Source organism: Trachypithecus francoisi, unplaced genomic scaffold (genome assembly GCF_009764315.1).
Source record: "Trachypithecus francoisi isolate TF-2019V2 unplaced genomic scaffold, Tfra_2.0 Lachesis_group0, whole genome shotgun sequence".
Lineage (NCBI taxonomy): Eukaryota > Metazoa > Chordata > Mammalia > Primates > Cercopithecidae > Trachypithecus > Trachypithecus francoisi.
The window spans coordinates 59063366-59085337 of NW_022681453.1; the positions used below are offsets into that span (position 1 = coordinate 59063366).

Genomic DNA, 21972 nt, shown 5'->3' on the forward strand with positions numbered 1-21972 from the left:
TGACCAAAAAGCGCAAGGTGGGCATTTTGAGCCCTTGACAGTACTTCCAATACAATTGGGGGTGCTTGCGTGTTTGTCCAGATGGAGGAGTGTGGCCTTGGAGTGTGAGGGTTACCTTCCCAGGGCTTTCCACTCCAAATGCCCCCTTGAAAAGGACTTGTGTTTCTGCAGCTCCATCAGAACTGTGGGGCTGGCCGGAGTGGTCAGGGCCTGGTAAAGCTGGATGGAAGGTTTCAGGACAGTTTCTTCCTGTAGACCTTAAATACCAGAGATTTTAAAAATGTGTGTAGACTTGGCATCTCTGTTGGCAAATCTGTTAATGTTCCCAGCACTCTCTGCACTTTGGTTCCCCCAGGTGTGTGCCTGCCAACTACCCTGGAGCATTTTAAATGCAGACTGCTTGCTCCTTAAAAACAACCCTTAATTTCCACGGTGATAGTCTTTCTCCTCATAAATTATAGCAACCAGAGTTTACAGCAAGAACAGAATACGTGCTTAAAAGGAAGTTATATCTAACTGCAAACACCCATAAATTCCCATGGATGTGAATGTATAGCAAGCTTTTCCTTTTTTTTTTTTTTTTTTTGAGACGGAGTCTCGCTCTGTCGCCCAGGCTGGAGTGCAGTGGCGCGATCTCGGCTCACTGCAAGCTTCGCCTCCCGGGTTTACGCCATTCTCCTGCCTCAGCCTCCCAAGTAGCTGGGACTACAGGTGCCCGCCACCTCGCCCGGCTAGGTTTTTTTTGTATTTTTTAGTAGAGATGGGGTTTCACCGTGTAGACCAGGATGGTCTCGATCTCCTGACCTCGTGATCCACCCGTCTCGGCCTCCCAAAGTGCTGGGATTACAGGCTTGAGCCACCGCGCCCGGCCAGCAAGCTTTTCCTGTTTGAGAAAAGTGGCACGTGGAAGACTAGGTCAATTGCTTTGTCTTTTCTTTTTAAATAGTCCAGATTAAGAAAATACACCCTGTTGGGTTAAATTTGCCCCTCTTGATTTGTTAATCAGATGATATCCAAAAAGATCCCTGGACACTCCCCTGCCTCACAGGTGCTCTGATCTGGCTGAGAGATGGTGCCACACATGTGCTCCACAGGGGTGCAGTCTAGCCAGCTACAGATGGCCCTGTGGAGCTACACTAGACAGAATGGAAGCTGCCGCAGGCTCAAGGCAGAACAGGATGCTTGATCCTGAAGGCTTAGCAGCACTTTACGCACGTCATTGTTAGTGAGAACAGTGTCTCCAACTTCTAAATTCTTTTTTTTTTTTTTGAGACGGAGTCTCGCTCTGTCACCCGGGCTGGAGTGCAGTGGCCGGATCTCAGCTCACTGCAAGCTCCGCCTCCCGGGTTCACGCCATTCTCCTGCCTCAGCTTCCCGAGTAGCTGGGACTACAGACGCCTGCCACCTCGCCCGGCTAGATTTTTGTATTTTTTTTTAGTAGAGACGGGGTTTCCTAGTGTTAGCCAGGATGGTCTCGATCTCCTGACCTTGTGATCCGCCCGTCTCGGCCTCCCAAAGTGCTGGGATTACAGGCTTGAGCCACCGTGCCCGGCCCTAAATTCTTGGATTTAATTATATCATTTTATAATTCTTGCCTCGGCAACAAATTTTGGGGAGTAGTGGGGGTGGCCATTATAAAATAATGGAAAGGATTTAATTCTGCCAGCTTAAAGTAATTTTTTACTTTTCTAACCCTGATGTGTTTTCAGTTTCAAAATTAAGACAAAAAACCAGCTGAGACAATGGAATTAGGGCAGGTTTGTTTCATTTCTTGTTTGTGAAGGATTTTAGTAGCAGGCATCCTGAAGCTCAGCCATGCCTCTAACACAGATTGTTGCCTGCCTTCCGTCATTTTGATTCTTGAGAGTGACCATGAGGGCCATGTTGCAGTTCCCTGGGAATACAAGCATAACAGCTTTCAGATCCCAGTTCTTGGTGTTGGTGAAAAGGTCTCCACCAGCCCCTCCTCTCATTCCCAGGTCATTCAGTGGCAGCCAGTAGGCCTCTTAGATTCAGGTTGGATGAGGAAGTGTTGGGCTCTGGTGAAACAGCCTTGGAGAAAACATGATTTTGCTTGGAAAGGTGCTGATTCTAACCTGGGCCTGCTCTTTAAGTCCCTTTGCTGGTGATGGCTGATTCCAGGGACTGTTTTGGCTTTGAACACCTCTTGGTTTCTGAGATCCTCTTGGCTTTACTTTGAAGTGGCCTTTAAGGATCATGTCCACATAACCTGAATTCTTGCTGCTTGAACTCATTTCAAGCCTTTGACTACAGGTCCATTTCATCTCCCGTCAGGTTGGTTAAGGAAAGTCAGCCCAAAGTCAAGAATTACTTAAAGAGATGCAAACCAAATATTTGGGCTCCAGCTTTCACAGGGCTTATAGCCCTTGTTAGCAGTTTGTGAAACTTTGGGTTTCATGAAGTGAGACCTGTTCTCTGGCTGCTGAACTCCACGGAGCCACGTCATGCTCCCTTTTCTGCTGGCCTGGCCGCTCCTCCCTCAGTGAGGAGAGGCAGCTGGCTCAGAGAGGTGGGACAGACACATGCTGTCACCTCTTAGTTAAGTGGACTCTTTTCCAGAAGTATCTCATATAATGTTGGGTTAAGACAGATAGATGTTGAAAATGGTGGAGATCATTACACATTAGCATAAAACAGGACAGGAAGAGATTTTTTGAAAGACCAAATTAGTTGAGCAAGTAATACTTTTCAAGTTACTCCTGGAAGGTGTTTTTAAGGAAGTATGTTACCTACCATACTCTGCTAATTTGACATTTCTATGTGTGTCCTGAAGGGTTACATTATTTATTGTCTAATCCTTGCCATAAGGCTGTGGTTTGAGGTTCTTTTGCTGTTCTGGGCTTTATATTTAATTTCAGGTATAGTCACTTCTAAGATGTGTAATTGCCCTCAAGAGGGACTGATTTTTAGCTTGTCATTGTCAGTATTGAATGTGGACTCTTCTGAGGCAGTTAGGACACCAGCCATGGTGGTAGCAGTGGATGCGTTCGGCTCCCTAATCTCAAGGCAATATCCACGCTACACACGTACTTACCTGTCTGTTTTGTTTGGGGGATAGTTACGGCAAGGAACAAAAAATTCTAAGGACTCTAGCTATTTCTAGTGCTTTTACTTTCATAGTTCTTTGAGGATATTTCCCGCAGAGCACTCTTGCTCACAGCCCGCCCTCTGCAGGGCTTCCAGCCCCTGGCCACAATCAGTAGTTCATGCCATGTCTGTACATCCATGTTCTGGAACCTGATCTCATTGGAGTCCGGAAGTTTGTTGCCCACTTTCTAGTGTAAATGACTTTACGTGCAGTGGGGTCATAGGTAACATTTTAACTCTTCTCTTAGTCCAGGTCATGGAAAGTCTCATCATCTGATAGCCACTTTTCTCCCAGGGAGGGCGGTGCCCACTAGGCCCTGGGAATGCCTGAGCCAGCAGAGCAGACGCCCCACGTGCTTCCTTTATCCAGCTTCCATTCTCTCGGTTATGTGGCTCTTTGAAAATGTCTTAACTTTGATGTAAATTTTTAAAGCCAACCTCTCATCAAGACAGGGTTGGTTTGGGTCTTTTGTACGCAGGGTTTGGACCTTCTCATTGTGTGCCTCCCACCAGCGTGCACTTCGCATGTCCGGCCCTGGGTCCCTTCAGCAGCGTCGTGCGTGTACAGGTTTCTAGGCTGTAAGACTGAATGAATGTACATGTGTTTATATCCTCTCTCTATGTACAGTGTATATAGTGTGTGTATGTGTACATAGATGTATATTATGTATACAGACATGTATCCAGACTTTCCTTATGTTCTAAAGAGAGTTTTTGATAAAGTTGCTAATGTAAACTAATGTGGGTGTTGCAAGGTCCCTCAGCAGGGAAGATTTGCTGGTGATTTTCTTCACTCCATTTTCCTTTGGGTGAGCCTGCCTGGGAAGGGCCATGAAGTCAGAATCTCCATGCTGCAAAAAGAAGAATTCCAGGCAGAAGAGGTTCTGACAGGGTGACATTTCCCTGTATTCTCCAGGTACAGACAAGAGCCAGGAAGCTGGAAGACAGTTTATCTTAATATCCAAAACTACGTGGGAATTTTTAACCGTTTCGTGCACCTGTTCATGGCACTACCTGGAAGGGACTTGGCAGTTGGGTTGAGCCGTCAGCCTTCCCAGCTATTCAGCTCTGTTGAGTAGCCCAGAGACAGGCGTCACGGTCAGAGATTCAGAACGGTCTGTGTCAGTAAGGCCTGACTCCCAAAGATGGTAGCAATTTCCCAGGCTTGCTCTGTGCTCAGTCAGCAAGATTTGGGGCACTGTCCTGTGACTGAACAAATAGTAATTTCCATCTCTCTATCCCCAGTTAAAAGTAAACAACCTACCAAGTATTATTCTTTAAAACTAAGCATGGATTTTGATGGCTAACTTTTGCGGCACATAAGCTACAAATAGCAAGTTACTTCTCTTAAGAGCAAGCATGTGAATGAAATCCACAGACTTTAACTCCTTTCTATAAATTATGATTTTAAATTTTCAGATAAGAATTGCATTTTATTATGGATGTATGTGCCCTTAAAAGCTACAGATACCAAATTTTCCTTGTCCAGGTCTATTCGGATGAATTTTCCCCCTTAATCTGGCCTTAAACTGAAACTCAGCCCTCGAGAGCCAGGGCCTGGCCCAGCAGTAGTTGCTCACAGAACTGGGAAGCAGGGGCCTGCTGGAAAGAATCACTGGATCGCTGCAAAAACTCACATAATCCACAGGTTACTCTTTTTCTTTTTAAAATAAGTTATCAAAATGTTTTAAAAACACTTTATGAGACCATAGTACTCAGTGCCTTTTGTGAGACGGTGGGTCATTTAGCCTTCAGCTTCCCTGTTTTTGATGTAGAGAAAGCTTCTATTTCACTGGCCTCATCCCACAAGATTGTGCGACCTTTCCCTGTTATAGCCTGTCGTGACAATCACGCTATTGAAAGTGGCTTTCTAGTTAAAATGCAATTGGAAACTTGACAGTCTCTAAATGAATTAAAATAAAAAGTTTCCTTTGGGGCTATTTATCTTAACAGCAGTCTAAAAACAAAGTGTGAGCTTAAGAAAAGTATCTTTGGGGGGAGAAAAATGTCAGATTTTTTTAATGCCCAGCTATAAATAATTTTGGCGTCTTGATATTTATACAAGCAAAATAGAAAAAAATGTTCAACATTTATTGATTGATAGACTGTTAAAATTTAATGTTTGGAATAACATTTGGAAGTAGTAGACTTTGCATTAAAAAATGGCTTTTCTTTAGGAAAGTATAATCAGTTATTTTAACGACCATAGCATTCATGGACTCAAATGCTGCTGCCACACACAACTCAAGTGCTGGAATATTTTTCTACAGTCTCTCTGTTCTACGGATTATCTTATAAACCAGTGTTCAACTAGTTTTATAACTGAAAAGCTGCACATTTTTCACAGTACAAGCTGTAGTTTTTACCTGTAGTTTGGACTTCTCTGTTAGAATGCAACTGCATTACCAGCCCTTTTAAAGGCATCTTATCTATCAAAGGAAAATTTGGGTGTTAGATTTTCTTGGGACCGTTTCTGTAACCTTTGCCCTTCACAATATAGAAAATATTGGTTTTGCCATTACATTTTAATGCCAGGTTTAAAACCTGTTGAAAGCTGTAGCTTTATACAGCTTTCTTCTCCCTGTGAAATCACTTTGTTTATGTGATGGCATTTAAAAAATAGCATGTTCTTTTTAAACTGAATTTTATATCTAATCAATGTCTTCAGTCTTGAAGAAGAATTTGCATTGTTGTGTTTGTATATAGAGTATTGCAGTGCATGAATTAGCTTTATGCATTTTATTAAATGCTGTTTCAATGTGGCATTATTGTTGTGGCTTAATACTACTACCTAAATGAGGTTTATACTATTAAAAAAGTGAATTAAAGACTAACATGCATCCTGCTCCTCATTTTTCTTCATGATAGTAGTGACGCCCGGCCCCCAGACAGTACGGCACTCTCCTTTATGGAGATGAAGCATCCTGGTGGTCCTGTCCCTACAGCTCTCCGGCTCCTACCTCAGCCTTAGCGGCCAAGGGGGATTGGGCCCTCTGTGGTCCACGTGACTCGTTAATACCTTTAGTGGGAAACCCTGGCAGAACAGTCTTTACATCCACCCAGCAGGGCAGCTCCTTGGTGTGGAGGTAGGGAAGCCACACAGATGTTTCTGGAGCAGAGCACAGTTAGGCTGCTGGACCACCAGATGCCATTACAGACAGGCCTTAAACTGACAAGCTTGTTCTTTAAGGATACGTGCTATCAAGAGTAAAAATAAGCTCCAGAAGTTTCAAAAGTTAGAACATACTCATTATATCATCTGACCTTTCATGTTCCAGGTGAAAATTCTGAGGTCCAAAGTCTGATGCACAACAGAACTCACTGGCAGCCAGATAGGGCCTCACTCTGTCACCCAGGCTGGAGTGCAGTGGTACAGTCATGGCTTACTGCAGCCTCAACCTCCTGGACTCAAGCGATCCTCCTGCCTCAGCCTCCTGAGTAACTGGTACCACAGCAGATACAGGTTTAGATGGTGCTGCCAGTTAGTGCCTCAAAGAGAATAAAAGGGGTCACTTCAGAAAAATAAGGCTGTGAACACTGCTTGTGCAAATAAAATTAAGAACATGTATCAATTATAAAATCTTCATATTTTCTCTAATTTTCTCCCATTTCTGTATATTTTAAACTCACCTTTCATCACTACTAAACAAAATAGGGAAAGGAAAAGGTTTAAAGAGAAACTATCCAGCATCAAGTAGCCTACAGGGGACAAAAAAAGAAAATAATGTTATTTCCACAAATTACCTGCTGCCTGTGAAGCTGGCCACACAAGCAGTAACTGTACCACAGGAATGCTGCTGTCTCCACACATGGCCCTGCTGGGTCTGGGTTGTCCACCTTACTGCCCATCACTCCTGTGTCAAGCCTGAACTCAAACCCTAGTTTTCTGTCCCATTAGGGACCAGACATTTATTCTGTCTAGAGAAGGGTCACCACTCCTTTGGTTCAGGACATTCCTGCTGGTGAGTAGCCTCTTTGGGCCCTAGAGGGAAGGAATACTCTCATAAGGCTTCCTGTGTCACTAGCTGTGGAGACCTAAACTGCAGATGAAAGCCAAAAGGAACTAGGTGCTTTCTAAAGAGCCCTTGCAGCCAATTAGAATGCCCAGGCAGCTAGTGGCAAGGGCAAGACTTCAGTCAGTTGGGTGGGGAACTGAAACCAGCAGACATGGGAGGGCTCTCCGTGGAGGACAGCTTTTTCCACCCAGCCAAAATGCTGATGGCAGAGATGGCAATTAAACACTCCCTTTGTAAGTCTGTGGTCACTCAAGGAACACCTGTCCGTTATACATCAGTCTCTGCCCACCTTCCCCTCCCACCCCCGACAAGCCATCACCCCGAACACAGGTCTGGTACAGAATCAAACTTGAGCATCCCATGTAAAAGACCCAAATCTGCTCAATTTAATGTGATAATCTCCAACAGTTAATGAAACACATTGTAGTATGACATCATTTCACCAGGCGGCGAGTTCATGTGGCAGAAAAGGTAGCCTTTTCCCCATTTTACAGACAAAACCAGTTACAGACCCAGAAAGCTTTAAGACTTGGCCAAGGCCCTAGCAGGTAGAGGAATGAAAGCCTCGGTTCTGCTCTTCCAAGCGCCACCGTCCTTTTTTATTTCTTTTAACCACTGCCGCCTTGTATCAGATACAAGTCAAGTCTCCTTGGCTGAGTTTCTAGGGGGCCATGGTCCAACTGGTCCTTCACTTTATAATTAAACCTATTTAAAAGATTGTTTTTCTTGAGATAGTCTTGCTCTGTGGCCCAGACTGGAGTGCAGTAGCACATAATCATGATTCACTGAAGCCTTGACCTTCCAAGCTCAAGAGATCCTCCCACCGCAGCTTCCCAAATAGCTGGGACTACAGACGGCGTAACACCGCACCCAGCTAATTTTTGTATTTTTTGTAGAAACAAGGTCTTGCCATGTTGCCCAGGCTGGTCTCGAACTCCTGGGCTCAACTGATCTACCCACATCAGCCTCCCAAAGTGCTGGGATTACAGGTATGAGCCACCACACCCAGCCTTGCTAAACCTATTCTTAAGGTGACCCTAGAGGGCTCTGCTGTCTTCTGGAGGCTGAAACCTCCACTTTAGCATAACTACAGTGACAGTAACATCAGTGTCCTATGAGGAAAGAACAAGGAAGCTGCTCAGTAATGCAGCACTCCCGCCTCCAGAGCTTGGTAGCAGGGCCTGAGGGAGCCAGCAGAGCCAGGTGACCAGCTATAGACACCATCCCCCTGGCAGGCCCTGACGTGGCCACCAGGTGGTGTCTCCTCCTTTCCTCCAAGGCCTACAAACCTCCCTGCTAATGCACACAGTGGCTGGGCCACAGGCTGGCAGTCAGCAGGTACGTGCCTGGGTGAGGCTGGCCTGTCAGCCACTGGGGCTCTTCCATCTCTGGCCCATGGCTAGGCTCCCCAGCAGGCAAGGGTCATCAATTATACTTACAAAAGTGAGCGGTGCACAAAGGGTTGCCTTTGGATTTCTGAAAAATACCCAAGGAACTGAATGGAGGGGTGTCCACACTGCCAACCACAGACAGTGCTAGCCAGACTCAACCACAGCAACCCTTATGTTCTCCAGAGTAGGGCCCAGAGGAAGATTCAAAGCCACTGGAGACCAGTAAAGCATCACAGGACCAAAACAGGTGTCAACAGGCTGTGGCCTTAACCTCCCAGGCCCAAAGCCTTTCTACTACACAGGCCTTCCTCTTGACTAGGACCAGATACACACCAAGCTGCTGTTAGGAAGCGTTTTATTGACCAGCGGAGCAGGGATACTCATTTAGCAGCTCAGCTTCAGACCCTCCTCTCCCACATCCTTTTACACAGGTATGTAAAGGCCTTTTAATGCAAAAGGATTTCCAGAGTCTCCAGGGACAGAACCAGGGGCTTCCCTGGGCCAGAGTAATCCCATTCCAATATTCCCACTGGTCAGACACCATCACCCCAGCCCACAGTGACCGTGGGCCTTAGTCCTGGGCACTGGCTTTCAGAATGGCTTTGTACTTCCCCCTCATCTCCTTGGGTAATGGCACCAGGCTGGGGCAGGGCACCTGCCCTTCCACTTCACAGATGCACTCCCGCAGGCAGTACTTTCGAGGGCCGAAGTTGGCTGGGTGAGAGAGCTCCTTTTTCTTCTCCTCCTCTTCCCTGAGGGTTTCCCTGCCAAAGAGCACAGATGGCAACCAAGCATTGGCGACTGAGTAGCAGGCACAGGGCAGTTTCTCAGCCAAGACAGCCCTACCATCCACCAGGGACACCTGGATCTCCTGCCTTCTAACCTGATCCTCACTGCCAAACCCTATCCCTCTCTCCCTGCTGGCCCCTGAGGAGAGGACTGCAGGAAGGCCTGCTGTTGTCCCCTCAGACCACAGGAGCAAGCCTACGCAGTGTGGTCTTGCTGCCACAGGTGGGGCCCACAGCGCTGACAGACAATCACAGGATAAAGGAGCCTGAAAAGACCTCTGTGCGGTTTCTCAAAGACAGACTTCGTCGGCTTCCCTCCCTTTCTGTCTCCTCATTCATGGAAAGAAAGACCTGTCACCAGGAGCTCTGGGGCTAGATATCTACTAGCTCCAAGCTGAGATTCCCAGGAGAGAAGGGTTAGCAGCTGCACAGGGCCACAAGTCAGCTGCATTTCAGCTTCCCGTCCCCTGCAAAAGGGAGAGAGGTACTTCTCAACACTGTACAGCCAAGGGAGATAAAGCTTACAGAGGTTTAGTGATTTGGTGAACAGCAACATCAGAAAGAACTGATTCTACAGCCTCAGCTCTTGTTAGTGTCTGGGGTTCACTGTCAAGAGAATCTTACCTCTCAACACCCTTCCCACACACCCCTTTCTTCCTCAAATTCTCTGGGCTGAGAAGTTCGCTCCTTCCAGGTCAAACCAAACAACTCACTCATTCTTCCCCAAGATTTTTCTGATGTGCTCCATGATCTCCTTATTGCTCTTGGTCTCCACATCCACCAGGACCTGCTCCCCAGAATCTGGAAACGGAAAGCACAGGGCAGAAGAAAAACAGAACTCACAGCACACTCAGCCTCAGAAAATTGTAATTTGCGACTTGCTTTTAGTGGCAGAAACATTTTAATAATAAAATAGATATATTTGTTTACATAATACATAATACTACCCTTCCTTTTTCCATTTTTCTTTAGACCCAAGCAAGCATAAACTTTAGATACGTAAAAAAGCATGCTATTTTAATAGAAAGACATTCCATGTTTATGGATAGAAAGACCCAATATTCTTTTTTTTTTTTTTTTTTTTTTTTTTTTTGAGGCGGAGTCTTGCTCTGTTGCCCAGGCTGGAGTGCAGTGGCCAGATCTCAGCTCACTGCAAGCTCCGCCTCCCGGGTTCCCGCCATTCTCCTGCCTCAGCCTCCCAAGTAACTGGGACTACAGGCGCCCGCCACTCGCCCGGCTAGTTTTTTGTATTTTTAGTAGAGACGGGGTTTCACTGTGTTCGCCAGGATGGTCTTGATCTCCTGACCTTGTGATCCGCCCGTCTCGGCCTCCCAAAGTGCTGGGATTACAGGCTTGAGCCACCGCGCCCGGCCCCCAATATTCTTAAGACGGCAATTCTCCCCAAACCGATGTACATAGATTCAATCAATCCCTATCAAAATCCCAAGAGGTGTTTTTGTAGAAACTGAGAAGTTAAGCCTAAAATTCATATAGAAATGCAAAGGACCCAAAAGAGCCAAAACAATTCTGAAAAACGAGAAAATAGGAGAACGTTTACTTTCCAATTTCAAATTTACAATAAATTGAAATTACTATAATCGAGACAGCGTGGTACTAATGTAAGAATATGGCTGGGTGCGGTGGTTCAAGCCTATAATTCCAGCACTTTGGAAGGCTGGGGCGGGCAGATCATGAGGTCAGGAGTTCAAGACCAGCCTGACCAACGTAGTGAAACCCCGTCTCTACTACAAATACAAAAAAATTAGCAGGAGGCAGGAGAATTGCTTGAACCCAGGAGGTGGAGGTTGCACTGAGCGGAGATCGCACCACTGCACTCCAGCCTGGGTGACAGTGCGAGACTCTGTCTTGAAAAAAAAAAAAAGAATAGACATACGCTGTAATGGAACAAAACTGAGTCCAGAAATAAACCCTTATTTATAAGGTCAATTGATTTTCATCAAAGATACCAAGATAATTCAATGAAGAAAGATAATCTTTTCAACAAATGGCACTGGGACAACTGGCTATCTATATGCTAATAAGTGAATTTAGACTTTTACCCACAACATTAAAATTTTAAAAAGTAAAACTCCAGGGGGCTGAGGCAGGAGAATCGCTTGAACCCTGGAGGCAGAGGTTGCAGTGAGCTGAGATTGTGCCACTGCACTCCAGCCTGGGCAACAGAGCGAGACTCCACCTCAAAAAAAAAAAATTAAAACTCAAAATGTGGCCGGGCGCGGTGGCTCAAGCCTGTAATCCCAGCACTTTTGGAGGCCTAGACAGGGGGATCACGAGGTCAGGAGATCGAGACCATCCTGGCTAACACGGTGAAACCCCGTCTCTACTAAAAATACAAAAAACTAGCTGGGCGAGGTGGCGGGCGCCTGTAGTCCCAGCTACTCCGGAGGCTGAGGCAGGAGAATGGCGTAAAACCCGGGAGGCGGAGCTTGCAGTGAGCTGAGATCCGGCCACTGCACTCCAGCCCGGGCGAAAGAGCAAGACTCCGTCTCAAAAAAAATAAATAAATAAATAAAATAAAATAAAATAAAATAAAATAAATAAAACTCAAAATGTAAGTGCTCAAATGTTTGTAAAACTTCTAGAAGAGAACACAGGAGAAAACTGTCATGACCTTACCTAGGCAAATATATTTTGGAGATGACATTAAAAACATAATCCAGGCCGGGCGCGGTGGCTCAAGCCTGTAATCCCAGCACTTTGGGAGGCCGAGACGGGCGGATCATGAGGTCAGGAGATCGAGACCATCCTGGCTAACATGGTGAAACCCCGTCTCTACTAAAAATACAAAAAACTAGCCGGGCGAGGTGGCGGGCGCCTATAGTCCCAGCTACTCGGAGGCTGAGGCAGGAGAATGGCGTAAAACCCGGGAGGCGGAGCTTGCGGTGAGCTGAGATCCGGCCACTGCACTCTAGCCTGGGCGACAGAGCGAGACTCCGTCTCAAAAAAAAAAAAAAAAAAAAAAAAAAACATAATCCAAAAAAGAAAAAAAAACTCTATAAATTGAAAAATCAAAATTAAAAAATTTACAGTTCAGAAGACACCATAACCCACAGTCTGGGAGAAAATATGTGTATATCTGATAAAGGACTTATATCCAGAATATATGAAAAAAAAAACTTACAACTCAGTAAGACAATCCAACTAATAAAATGGGTGAAATAACTTAATGTATTAGTTCATTCTCTCACATTGCTATAAAGAAATGCCTGAGACTGAGCAGTTTATAGAGAAAAGAGGCTTAATTGGCTCATGGTTCTGCAGGATGTACAGGAAGCACAGCAGCTTCTTCTTCTGGGGAGGCCTCAGGAAGCTTCCAATCATGGCAGAAGGCAAAGGGGGAGCAAGAGTCTCACACGGTGGGAGCAGGAGCAAGAGAGAGAAGGGGGAGGTGCCACACACTTTTAAACAGCCAGATCTCAAGAGAACTCACTATCACAACCACAGTACCAAAGGGGATGGTGCTAAACCATTCATGAGAAACCACCCCCATGGTGACCGGACCAGGCCCATCACACCCTATCTCAATATTGGGAATTATAACTGAACATGAGATTTGGGTGGGGACACACATCCAAACCACATTGCTGAATAAACATGTAACTAAAAATTTTTAAAGGGCTAACAATAAGCACACGAAATGATGAGATCTCAATTAGTCACTAGGAAAATGCAAATTAAAACCACAACAAGATATGCAAATGGCTAAAATTGTAAAAGCACAGACAATACCAAGTGCTAGTGAGGATGCAGAGTAACTGGAACTCTCATATGTTGTGAGCAGAAATGCAAAACATTACTGCCACTTTAGCCAGTGAGTGAAGACAAAATAAAAAAGATTGGAAAAGAAGTATAACCGTCTTTATTTGCAGATGACATTATTACAGTGCATATAGAAAATCCTAAGGAATCTAGAAAATAAAAACTACTGGAAAAAAGTGAATTTAGGATAGAACATACCTGCACTCAACCTCGGCAACACTGAGACTCCGTCTTTTAAAAAAATGTTTTAATGATAAACTGAATTCATCAAAATTAAAATTTCTGCTCTTCAAAAGACACCACTAAGAAAATGAAAAGCAGGCCACAAACAGAGAAAACAGTCATGAGACATTATCTCCGACAAAGGAAATGCACTCCACAACACATAAAGACCTTGATAAGAAAGCGGCCTGTGTTTTTTTTTTTTTTTTTTTTTTTTTGAGGCGGAGTCTCGCCCTGTCACCCAGGCTGGAGTGCAGTGGCCAGATCTCAGCTTACTGCAAGCTCCGCCTCCCGGGTTTACGCCATTCTCCTGCCTCAGCCTCCCAAGTAGCTGGGACTACAGGCGCCCGCCACCTCGCCCGGCTAGTTTTTTGTATTTTTTTTAGTAGAGACGGGGTTTCACCAGGTTAGCCAGGATGGTCTCGATCTCCTGACCTCGTGATCCGCCTGTCTTGGCCTCCCAAAGTGCTGGGATTACAGGCTTGAGCCACTGCGCCCAGCCCCGTTTTTTTTTTAATGGAAAAAAGATTCAAACAGACTCTTTACAAAATAAATATCTGAATGGTCAATAAGCACAGGAAAAGAAACTTGGGGGAAATGCAAATTAAAACTCCAATGATATACACCCAACGGAATGGCTAAACTTGAAAAGACAATTTGATGGGCAGAATAATGGTCCCCAGAGATGTCCACGTCCTAACTCCCAGAACCTTACACAGCAAAAGGGACTCTGCAGATGTGATTCAAGTTAAGGGCCTTGAGTTGGGGAGAGGATCCTGGATCATCCAGCGGGCCCAGGTTAACCTAACCATGTGTCCTTACAACTGCAGCACCTGACCTGACTGTGGTCAGAGGGAGGTGGAAGGATGGAGGGACGGCTGCATATGCAAGGTTGCTGGCTTTGAAGATGGTAGAATGAGGCCACAAGCCAAAGAATGTGGACAGGCACTGGAGTCTAAGAAACTCAAGGACGTGGGTTCACCTCAAGCCTCCAGAAAGGAAGGCTCTGCTGCCACTGGTTCCAGCCCATGTTGGACTTCTAACCCACAGACCTGCAAGATCATACATTTGTGTGAAGCCACCAAGTTGGTGGTTGTTAAGCAGCCCTGGGACATTAATACAACAATACTAGCGTGAGCAAGGACATGCAGCTGCTGGAACTCCACCCTGTGACTGGAGTGCAACACGGCACAATTGCTTTGGAAAGGCGGTGCCTGAGAACCTTCAATACACAGCTGCTCTGTGACCTGGCAGTTGCACTCAGGTATACCCCCAGAAGGCCTGAATGCCTCTGTCCACAGAGACCTGCGCAGCCTACACGCACCTTTACTGTAGCTTTCTTCTTGGCAGCCAGGAGGCCGCCGCTCAAACCTCCCTTCAAGCAAGGACCTCCCAGGAGGAGCTGCTGAGCTGACAGCCCTATGGAGTACTGCTGGGATCTGCGTAGCACTTGGGCAGCCCGTACTCTCCCTGGCCAGGGCCTAGTGTCTAGCCTTCAGTACCCAACACAAGGCTAGAATGTCCCGCTGCACTGGCCAACACTCCCACAGCTGCATCCTCATCTGTGGTTCTGGCGACCTTCCCTGCCCGGCCTCCTCACTCCCCCGGTTTCTCTCAAGGTCTTCTCTCTCATAAATGTCATACTTCTAACTCTCTCGGCATCTTACAAAAACCTAAAGAGTCATCAACAGGAGAGCGGACACACTGCGGTACGTTCACCGAATGGAATACCACCCAGCCAGAAACAGAAAAAACCACGAAACATGTAACATGGGTGAATCTCAAAACATGAGTAAAAGACACCAGGTACAAGGGAACACATACTGTGAGATTCTAGTTACATGACATTCTAAAACAAAATGCATCTATAGTGAAAGAAGGGATAACGGGTTGCCTCTGCTGGAAGGGAAATTAACTAGAAAGTGGCACTAAGGAACTTCCTGCAGTCCTGGGGCATTCTGCATCTTGGGGCATGTACATAAGTGTACAGGTATATAACAACGGCCAGTACCCATCCAGCTGCATGTGCTACTTGGGTGTGCCATTACCAGCACACTGAGGTAAATTACACCTCAATAAAGTTGGTTTTAAAAACAGAAGCAAAGCTCACGTGCATAAACTGCCACAGGGCCACCCTTCTAATCTTGCCTGTTGTCCTGTTTCTCACAGCACTAATCTTTTTTTTTTTTTTTTTTTTAAGCCAGGGTCTCACTCTGTTGCCCAGGCTGGTGGGCAGTGGTGCAATCTTGGCTCACTGCAACCTCTGCCTTCCAGGCTCAAGCAATCCTCCTGCCTCAGCCCCCCAGGTAGCTGGGACCACAGGCATATGCCACCACACCAGCTAAATATTTTTTTGTAGAGATGGGGTTTCACCATGTGGCCCATATTGGTCTCGAACTCCTGAGCTCAAGAGATCCACCTGCTTTAGCTTCCCAAAGTGCTGGAATTGCAGGGGTGAGCCACTGCACCGCCAGGTCCACAGCACTAATTTTTTTTTTTGAGACGGAGTCTCGCTCTGCTGCCCAGGCTGGAGTGCAGTGGCACGATCTCAGCTCACTGCAAGCTCCGCCTCCCAGGTTCACGCCATTCTCCTGCCTCAGCCTCCCAAGTAGCTGGGACTACAGGCACCCACCACCATGCCTGGCTAATTGTTTTGTATTTTTAGTAGAGACAGGGTTTCACCATGTTAGCCAGGATGGTCTCCATCCCCTGACCTCGTGATCCACCCTCCTTGGCCTCCCAAAGTGCTGGGATTACAGGCGTGAGCCACCACGCCTGGCCCTAATCTTTTGTTAAAATTACTTGTTCATTCTCTGTGTCCCTCTGCTGGATATAATCCCAGCCTCCCGACCAGCACCTGGTCCTGGGGAACATGTGTTACATATTTGTGGAATGAATGAAAAAACATGGTCATTTTGTTTCCTGAAGCATTTCCCAACCTACACTTCATTTGATTCTCATAGCCAGGTATGGCAGATATTTTGCCTTCAGCTGACAAATTTTAAAATGGGTCTATTACTTGCTCAAGATCAAAGTGTCTGAGAGCTGGGCCAGAACAGCTGCCCTCCTGGTTTTCCAGCATGGAGCCAAACTTAATGGAATAAACATCACTTAGTGCCTGGTCCAAACATGAACAGCATCATGTAAGTGCACACAGTCCTGAGAGGACACACACAGCACTAAGACAGAGGGCTTCTGGGGGCATATGAGAGGTCACTCTAGGATGCAGGGAAGGCTTCCTAGAAGTAGTGCCCATACTGAGCCCTGAAGGAATTTTTTTTTTTTCAGTTAAATAAGCAAACGCAGGCAGAAAGGGGATTTCAGGCCAGAAACAAGCTTGGGCAAAGGCATCACAGCCTGGTATGACAAGGGACTTTGCAGAAACTACCCCCATGGTGTGAGGCAGAGGATAAGAGATGAGGCTGGAGAGGGAAAGGAGTCCAGACCTCAGTGGCTGCTGAGTGCCTAGGTATGGGGAAGCCACAGGTGCCAGGAGGCACAGACACACCATGACAGCGCGCGCTGCAGCTCGTCCTGACGCTCCTGCAGGAAGGATGCAGTCTCTCCAGGAATGTCTGGACAGCCCCTGGACCATGGCGAGGGCCCCACTCACCTAAGTAGAATCGCAGGAAGGGTGACGGTGTCATGTTCTTAAACATCATGATCTGCACCCAAGGGTTTTTGTATTGAATCTGAGGTATGTTGAAAAACACAAATTTCCTGCAAAAGGGAAGAAATGAAACCTATGAAACAGTTTTTAGTCTAAAATTTTATGCATGGGTATTTTTTTTTTTTTTTTTTTTTTTTTTGAGACGGAGTCTCGCTCTGTCGCCCAGGCTGGAGTGCAGTGGCCGGATCTCAGCTCACTGCAAGCTCCGCCTCCTGGGTTTACGCCATTCTCCTGCCTCAGCCTCCCGAATAGCTGGGATTACAGGCGCCCGCCACCTCGCCCGGCTAGTTTTTTGTATTTTTTTGTATTTTTTTAGTAGAGACGGGGTTTCACCGTGTTCGCCAGGATGGTCTCAATCTCCTGACCTCGTGATCCGCCCGTCTCGGCCTCCCAAAGTGCTGGGATTACAGGCTTGAGCCACCGCGCCTGGCCGCATGGGTATTTTTCTAGGGAGAAAGTCCAGTGTTTTCATCAGATTCTCAGAGGACCCAAAAAGGCTGCGAAAAACAACTCGCAGGGATCGTCTTAGAAGATTCCCTGAATGGCATGGGGACCCCTGGGCAGGCATTTGAGGGCAAAGAAATCTGTATCCCAACCTGCATTGCAAGCTAACCTAACACCAATGCCAAAGCACCACTGAAAATGAAACCAGGAAAGGTACTACGTCGTGATTTGTGTGGTGAAGACAAGGTATAAACATGAGTGGCAGTTCATGGAGCTGTAGTATACTTACAGGTGTGCACTGTATCTAGGTTATACCACAATTTTTAAATAATGAGACCAATGTATTTACACATGGGGGAACAGTTTTACAATTTAGGAGTGGAGGAACACCTTTAAACTTAGAAAATTTAAACATAGATTTATACTCCAGAGAAAACAAAAGGCCTTGCAAAAAAAAAAAATGCATAATCATAGTATTCTATTTGGCTCAACTGTGTATAGCATTTACAAAGTAATATTAATCTGAACGCTGAATATCATCCTATACAAAATTTGGAATAATGATACTGGGAGGAGTGGGTGGAAGAGTATGGAGGTTTTGGGGGTGAGAAGTAGCAATGGTGGCGAGAGATGTTCCATAGTGACAAGTCCACAGATAAGGCCTAAAGCAAAAAATCAACAAGTAGCTCTCAGCCAGGTGCAGTGGCTCACACCTGTAATCCCAGCACTTCGGGAAGCCCAGGCAGGAAGACTGCTTGAGCTCAGGAGTTTGAGACCAGCCTGGGCAACATAGGGAGACCCTGTCGCTATAAAAAAAAATACTAAAAAATTAGCTGGGCATAATGGTACATGCCAGTAGTCCCAGCTACTTGGGAGGCTGACGCAGGAGGATCGCTTAAGCCTAGGAGTTTGAGGTTGCAGTGAGCCAGTGAGCTGTGATTGCACCACCTTCCAGCCTAGGCGACAGAGTAAGGTCCTATCTCAAACAAACAAACAAAAAAGTGGCTCTCTGAGGATGTTATTAACTATATGGGTATAAGACTCAAATTAAATAGTTAAGCCTTGAAAACTGCTGCCTCTAGTGGAGGAATGGAGGCCTTGGAGACCCCCACAGCACACAGGCCTGGGAGCTCAAAGGCTGAATTTACCTTCTGGGGCGTAGGAAGCCTCTGATCAGTTTCCACCCCACTGCAGAGTATCCCAGTGTCACAAAACTTTTTATAAATAAACCAGGACACAGCCAGGTGAGACGGTCCCATACTTTAAACCACTAGGACAGAAATGCAACAGAGATCTTAAATGGTTCTTGCTGAAACACAGGAGGAAAGTTAATAATGGCAGGAACCTTAAGTTGGGCACCTGCTGTATATGCCAGACACTTTGCTAGGCACCTGACTCTCCAACCCCAGAAGGTGGGATTTTACAATTAGTAAGGAAACTGAGGTCAGAAGTTAAGTAAACTGCCCCAGGTCTAACTGGGCTGTTAGTCTGGCCTTCCATCACACTGTTCTGTCACCATCAAATTCACCCTGAGGCTTGGGGCCACTTCCTAAGGGTAGAACACCTGGCAGGGGTGAGTAGGGACTTGGCCCTCAGATACTAAATAAGGCACCTTCCCACTCCCCCCAGCAGGTACCCAAAGACTGGCTGTACCGGTCGCAGGCACTTGGGATGGAGGTAGGTCCCAGTGGGGCAGCTGAAGTGCTGAGGGCACATGAACAAACAAGGGCTGGGGATTGAGGGAGGAGTGCGGCTAGCCAGAGCAAGGCAGACAGACTCCAACCCACGGGCACAAGATCACAGAGGGCACAGGTGGCACAGGCCAGTCTCTACCACCAGGAACAAAGAAACAGTAAATGGTTCTTTATATCCCATTTACCTAGAGAATATTAAAATATTTGAGAATGTAAGAGGCTCACAGGCTTATTTTGATTGGCTGACCATTTAAAAGCCAGAGATTTACATAAAAATCTGGATTTCAGCTTCTTGACAAATCAGAAATTCTCCACGGAGCCCACAGTGCCAAACAGTGAAGGGCTCTCTGAATAGGGCAAGCGCTCTCCAGCTCGCTGCGGGCCGCACCGAGACCCCCACCCCTTCCCATTATCTGCCTGGCAGTTGCCCTGGGACAGAGGTGTGCACAGTTGTGCAATAGGTTATGAAGGAGTGTCTGGGTACCCATTCACCCTAAGACCAAGACCAAGTCTTCCAGGAAGCCATCAAGCCAGCTGATTCCAGGCAAGCAAGTCCAAGTTCTCAGATTCACCTGCGCAGAGCAAATGGCTAGGAAGTGGCTTCCGGCTCTCCTGAAGGGCCATGCAGTGAAGGTCCGTCACCAAGGGGACCATGCCCCACAAGGAGTTGCTCCACGCCTCATTTTGATTCAACATACACCCAGTCTCAAAGTTTCTGCGGGCTAAGACCGTCTCCTCCATCACTGCTGAACTCCCAGCACACAGCACACAGCCTAGCACTCAGAGGGTACTCAATAAATGTAGACTTCATACCTGCAGAGCCCAAGGCACTGCTTAGGGCGGCCTCAGGGTCAATCCAAACCTTTCACTTGCCGACTGTCCCTACTCTGTTCCAAGCTGAAAGACATTCTAGGCGTCCCCTATAGTACCCTCTAGTCGGGGTAGGGCCTGCTGCTGCACAGCTGACATAATTACTTCCTTCCTTCCAAACCTTGAGTCCCGAAGGAAGTGCTTTCACTTACTCCTGGCCACAAAGCCCGGCTCACCGCTCACTGGCTGCCATGGTGTCTCGGGGAGCCGCAAGTTATTTAACCTCTCTGTGCGCTTCCCCAGCCTTAGAGTGGGGATAAGCTGGGGTTTCTGTAGGCATCAGAAGAGAGAAAGCCCGAGAAGCATTCAGAACTGTGCGAGACATGATTAGTGTTCGCCGCTGTTATTACTCTCATTTTATTCTGATTCGTCCTGGGGCAGGGGTGTCATTCCCGTCACCCCGAAAGGCTCTGCGGCTGCCCCTCCCCAGCGCTTGCCTTGCTGGCCACAGGGGCCAAGGGAACTGGTGGCCTCCCTCGGGTCAGCCTCGCCCACCGCGCCGGAGGAAGGAGATCTAGGAGGGGGGTAACCTCGTCACGACTGCAGCCGGCCTGGCCGTGGCCCCGCCGTCCGCCTCAGTCTCTACCTCTGTAAAATGGGGGTAACAGCGCCGACCTGGGGGGCCCGCCCCGGGGCTAAGCGGGCGCCCAGCGCGACTAGGGACCTCACGTTACCAGCAAGCTGGCACGAGTAGCAGGTTACGGCTGCCGGGGCTGCGACTGACCTGGCGCCCTCGCCCAGCTCCCCGTGCGTGTTGTAATTCACTGTCATGACCTTCACGGACTCCTTGAACACCACGTTCCCCTGGCTCAGATATTGCAGGGTGCGGCGGATGGGGAAGCGGCCCTTCATGGGCATGGCGGCGACGGTGGCAGGGCCGACCCCACTGCGCGAGCCGAACAGCGACGAGAAGGACTAGCTAGCACCCGGCGCGGATCTCACGCCGCTTCTCCCCAGAGCCAGGTTCCACTTCCCGCGCAGACGCACAGGAGAGGTTTCCCGGAGGGCAGCGCACGCCGCGGAGCACCCTGGGACTTGTAGTCGGCCTTCGACCCTGCCGGCGAAAACCGACGTGTGCATCTTCGCTTTAGGACTCCTTCCGCTTGGAAGATTTAGGTTTTCGCGTCCTGTAAATTAGTAATTTCCCCATCCAATCACGGGAAAATGTTTTTACATAGGCTAAATTTCAGACATTGCAATAAGAAATAATCAGGAAAACTGAGTTTGGATACCAAATCAGCTGATAACATTCTATTGAACCTAAAGTCCATTTTTCTCCCTAAACATCTCCAGCTTTAACATGAAGAGTTCAAACTGCACTTTCTGACATTGACTTAAACTTCTTAGCAAAAGAAAAAAAAAATGGTTTGGGATCAATTGCTTCCTAAGTTCAGCCACTTAACAACTCAGGACCTCAATTTTCTCATAAACAAACTATGGGTGACATGCATTTCTAGGGCCAGGCGAGGTGGCTCCCGCCTGTAAACCCAGCCTTTGGGGAGGCCGAGGCGGGAGGAGCGCTTGAGGCTAGCTTGAGGCTAGCTCGAGACTAGCCTGCCCAATACGGCGAAACCCCATGTTTACCGAAAATACAAAAAATAGCCGGGTGTGGTGGCAGCCCCTGTGGTCCCAGCTACTCAGAAGGCTGAGGTGGGAGGATCGCTTGAACCCGGGAAGCAGGGATTGCAGTGAACCAAGATCGCCCCACTGCACTCTAGCCTGGGCGGCAGAGCAAGACTCCATCTCAAAAAAAAAAAAAAAGCTGCATTTCTGAAGTACTCTTGATCTGAAAGTTATTTCTCCTTCTCTTTTGAAGAGTAATTTTGCCAGATTTAGAATTCTAGGTTAGTGCTTTTCCTTTCCCTCCCTTCCTTCCGTCCTGGCTGGAGTGCAATGGTGCTATCTTGGCTCACCGCAACCTCCGCTTCCCAGGTTCAAGCGATTCTCCTGCCTCAGCCTCCTGAGTAGCTGGAATTACAGGCATGCGCC

General features: G+C 47.3%; 1 protein-coding gene across 1 annotated transcript; it reads right to left on the reverse strand.

Annotated features, from left to right (window-relative positions):
• Nucleotides 1-7487: 7487 nt before the first annotated feature.
• Nucleotides 7488-20977, reverse strand: MRPS25 (mitochondrial ribosomal protein S25). Its single transcript, XM_033210818.1, has 4 exons — nucleotides 20708-20977; nucleotides 16919-17025; nucleotides 10017-10104; nucleotides 7488-9279 (listed from the first exon to the last, which is right to left on the reverse strand). Exons 1-4 carry the CDS (start codon nucleotides 20839-20841, stop codon nucleotides 9087-9089), a joined length of 522 nt encoding a protein of 173 aa, XP_033066709.1. The 5' UTR covers nucleotides 20842-20977; the 3' UTR covers nucleotides 7488-9086.
• Nucleotides 20978-21972: the final 995 nt, after the last annotated feature.

Excerpts from the sequence above, each read along its gene's own strand:
- MRPS25 (XM_033210818.1), bottom strand. The coding sequence starts at position 20,841 with ATGCCCATGAAGGGCCGCTTCCCCATCCGCCGCACCCTGCAATATCTG. Across the intron at positions 10,105-16,918 it reads CTTCCTGCGATTCTACTTAG|ATTCTGGGGAGCAGGTCCTG; the intron begins GTGAGTGGGGCC and ends TTCCGTTTCCAG. Across the intron at positions 9,280-10,016 it reads AAAATCTTGGGGAAGAATGA|GGAAACCCTCAGGGAAGAGG; the intron begins GTGAGTTGTTTG and ends GCTCTTTGGCAG.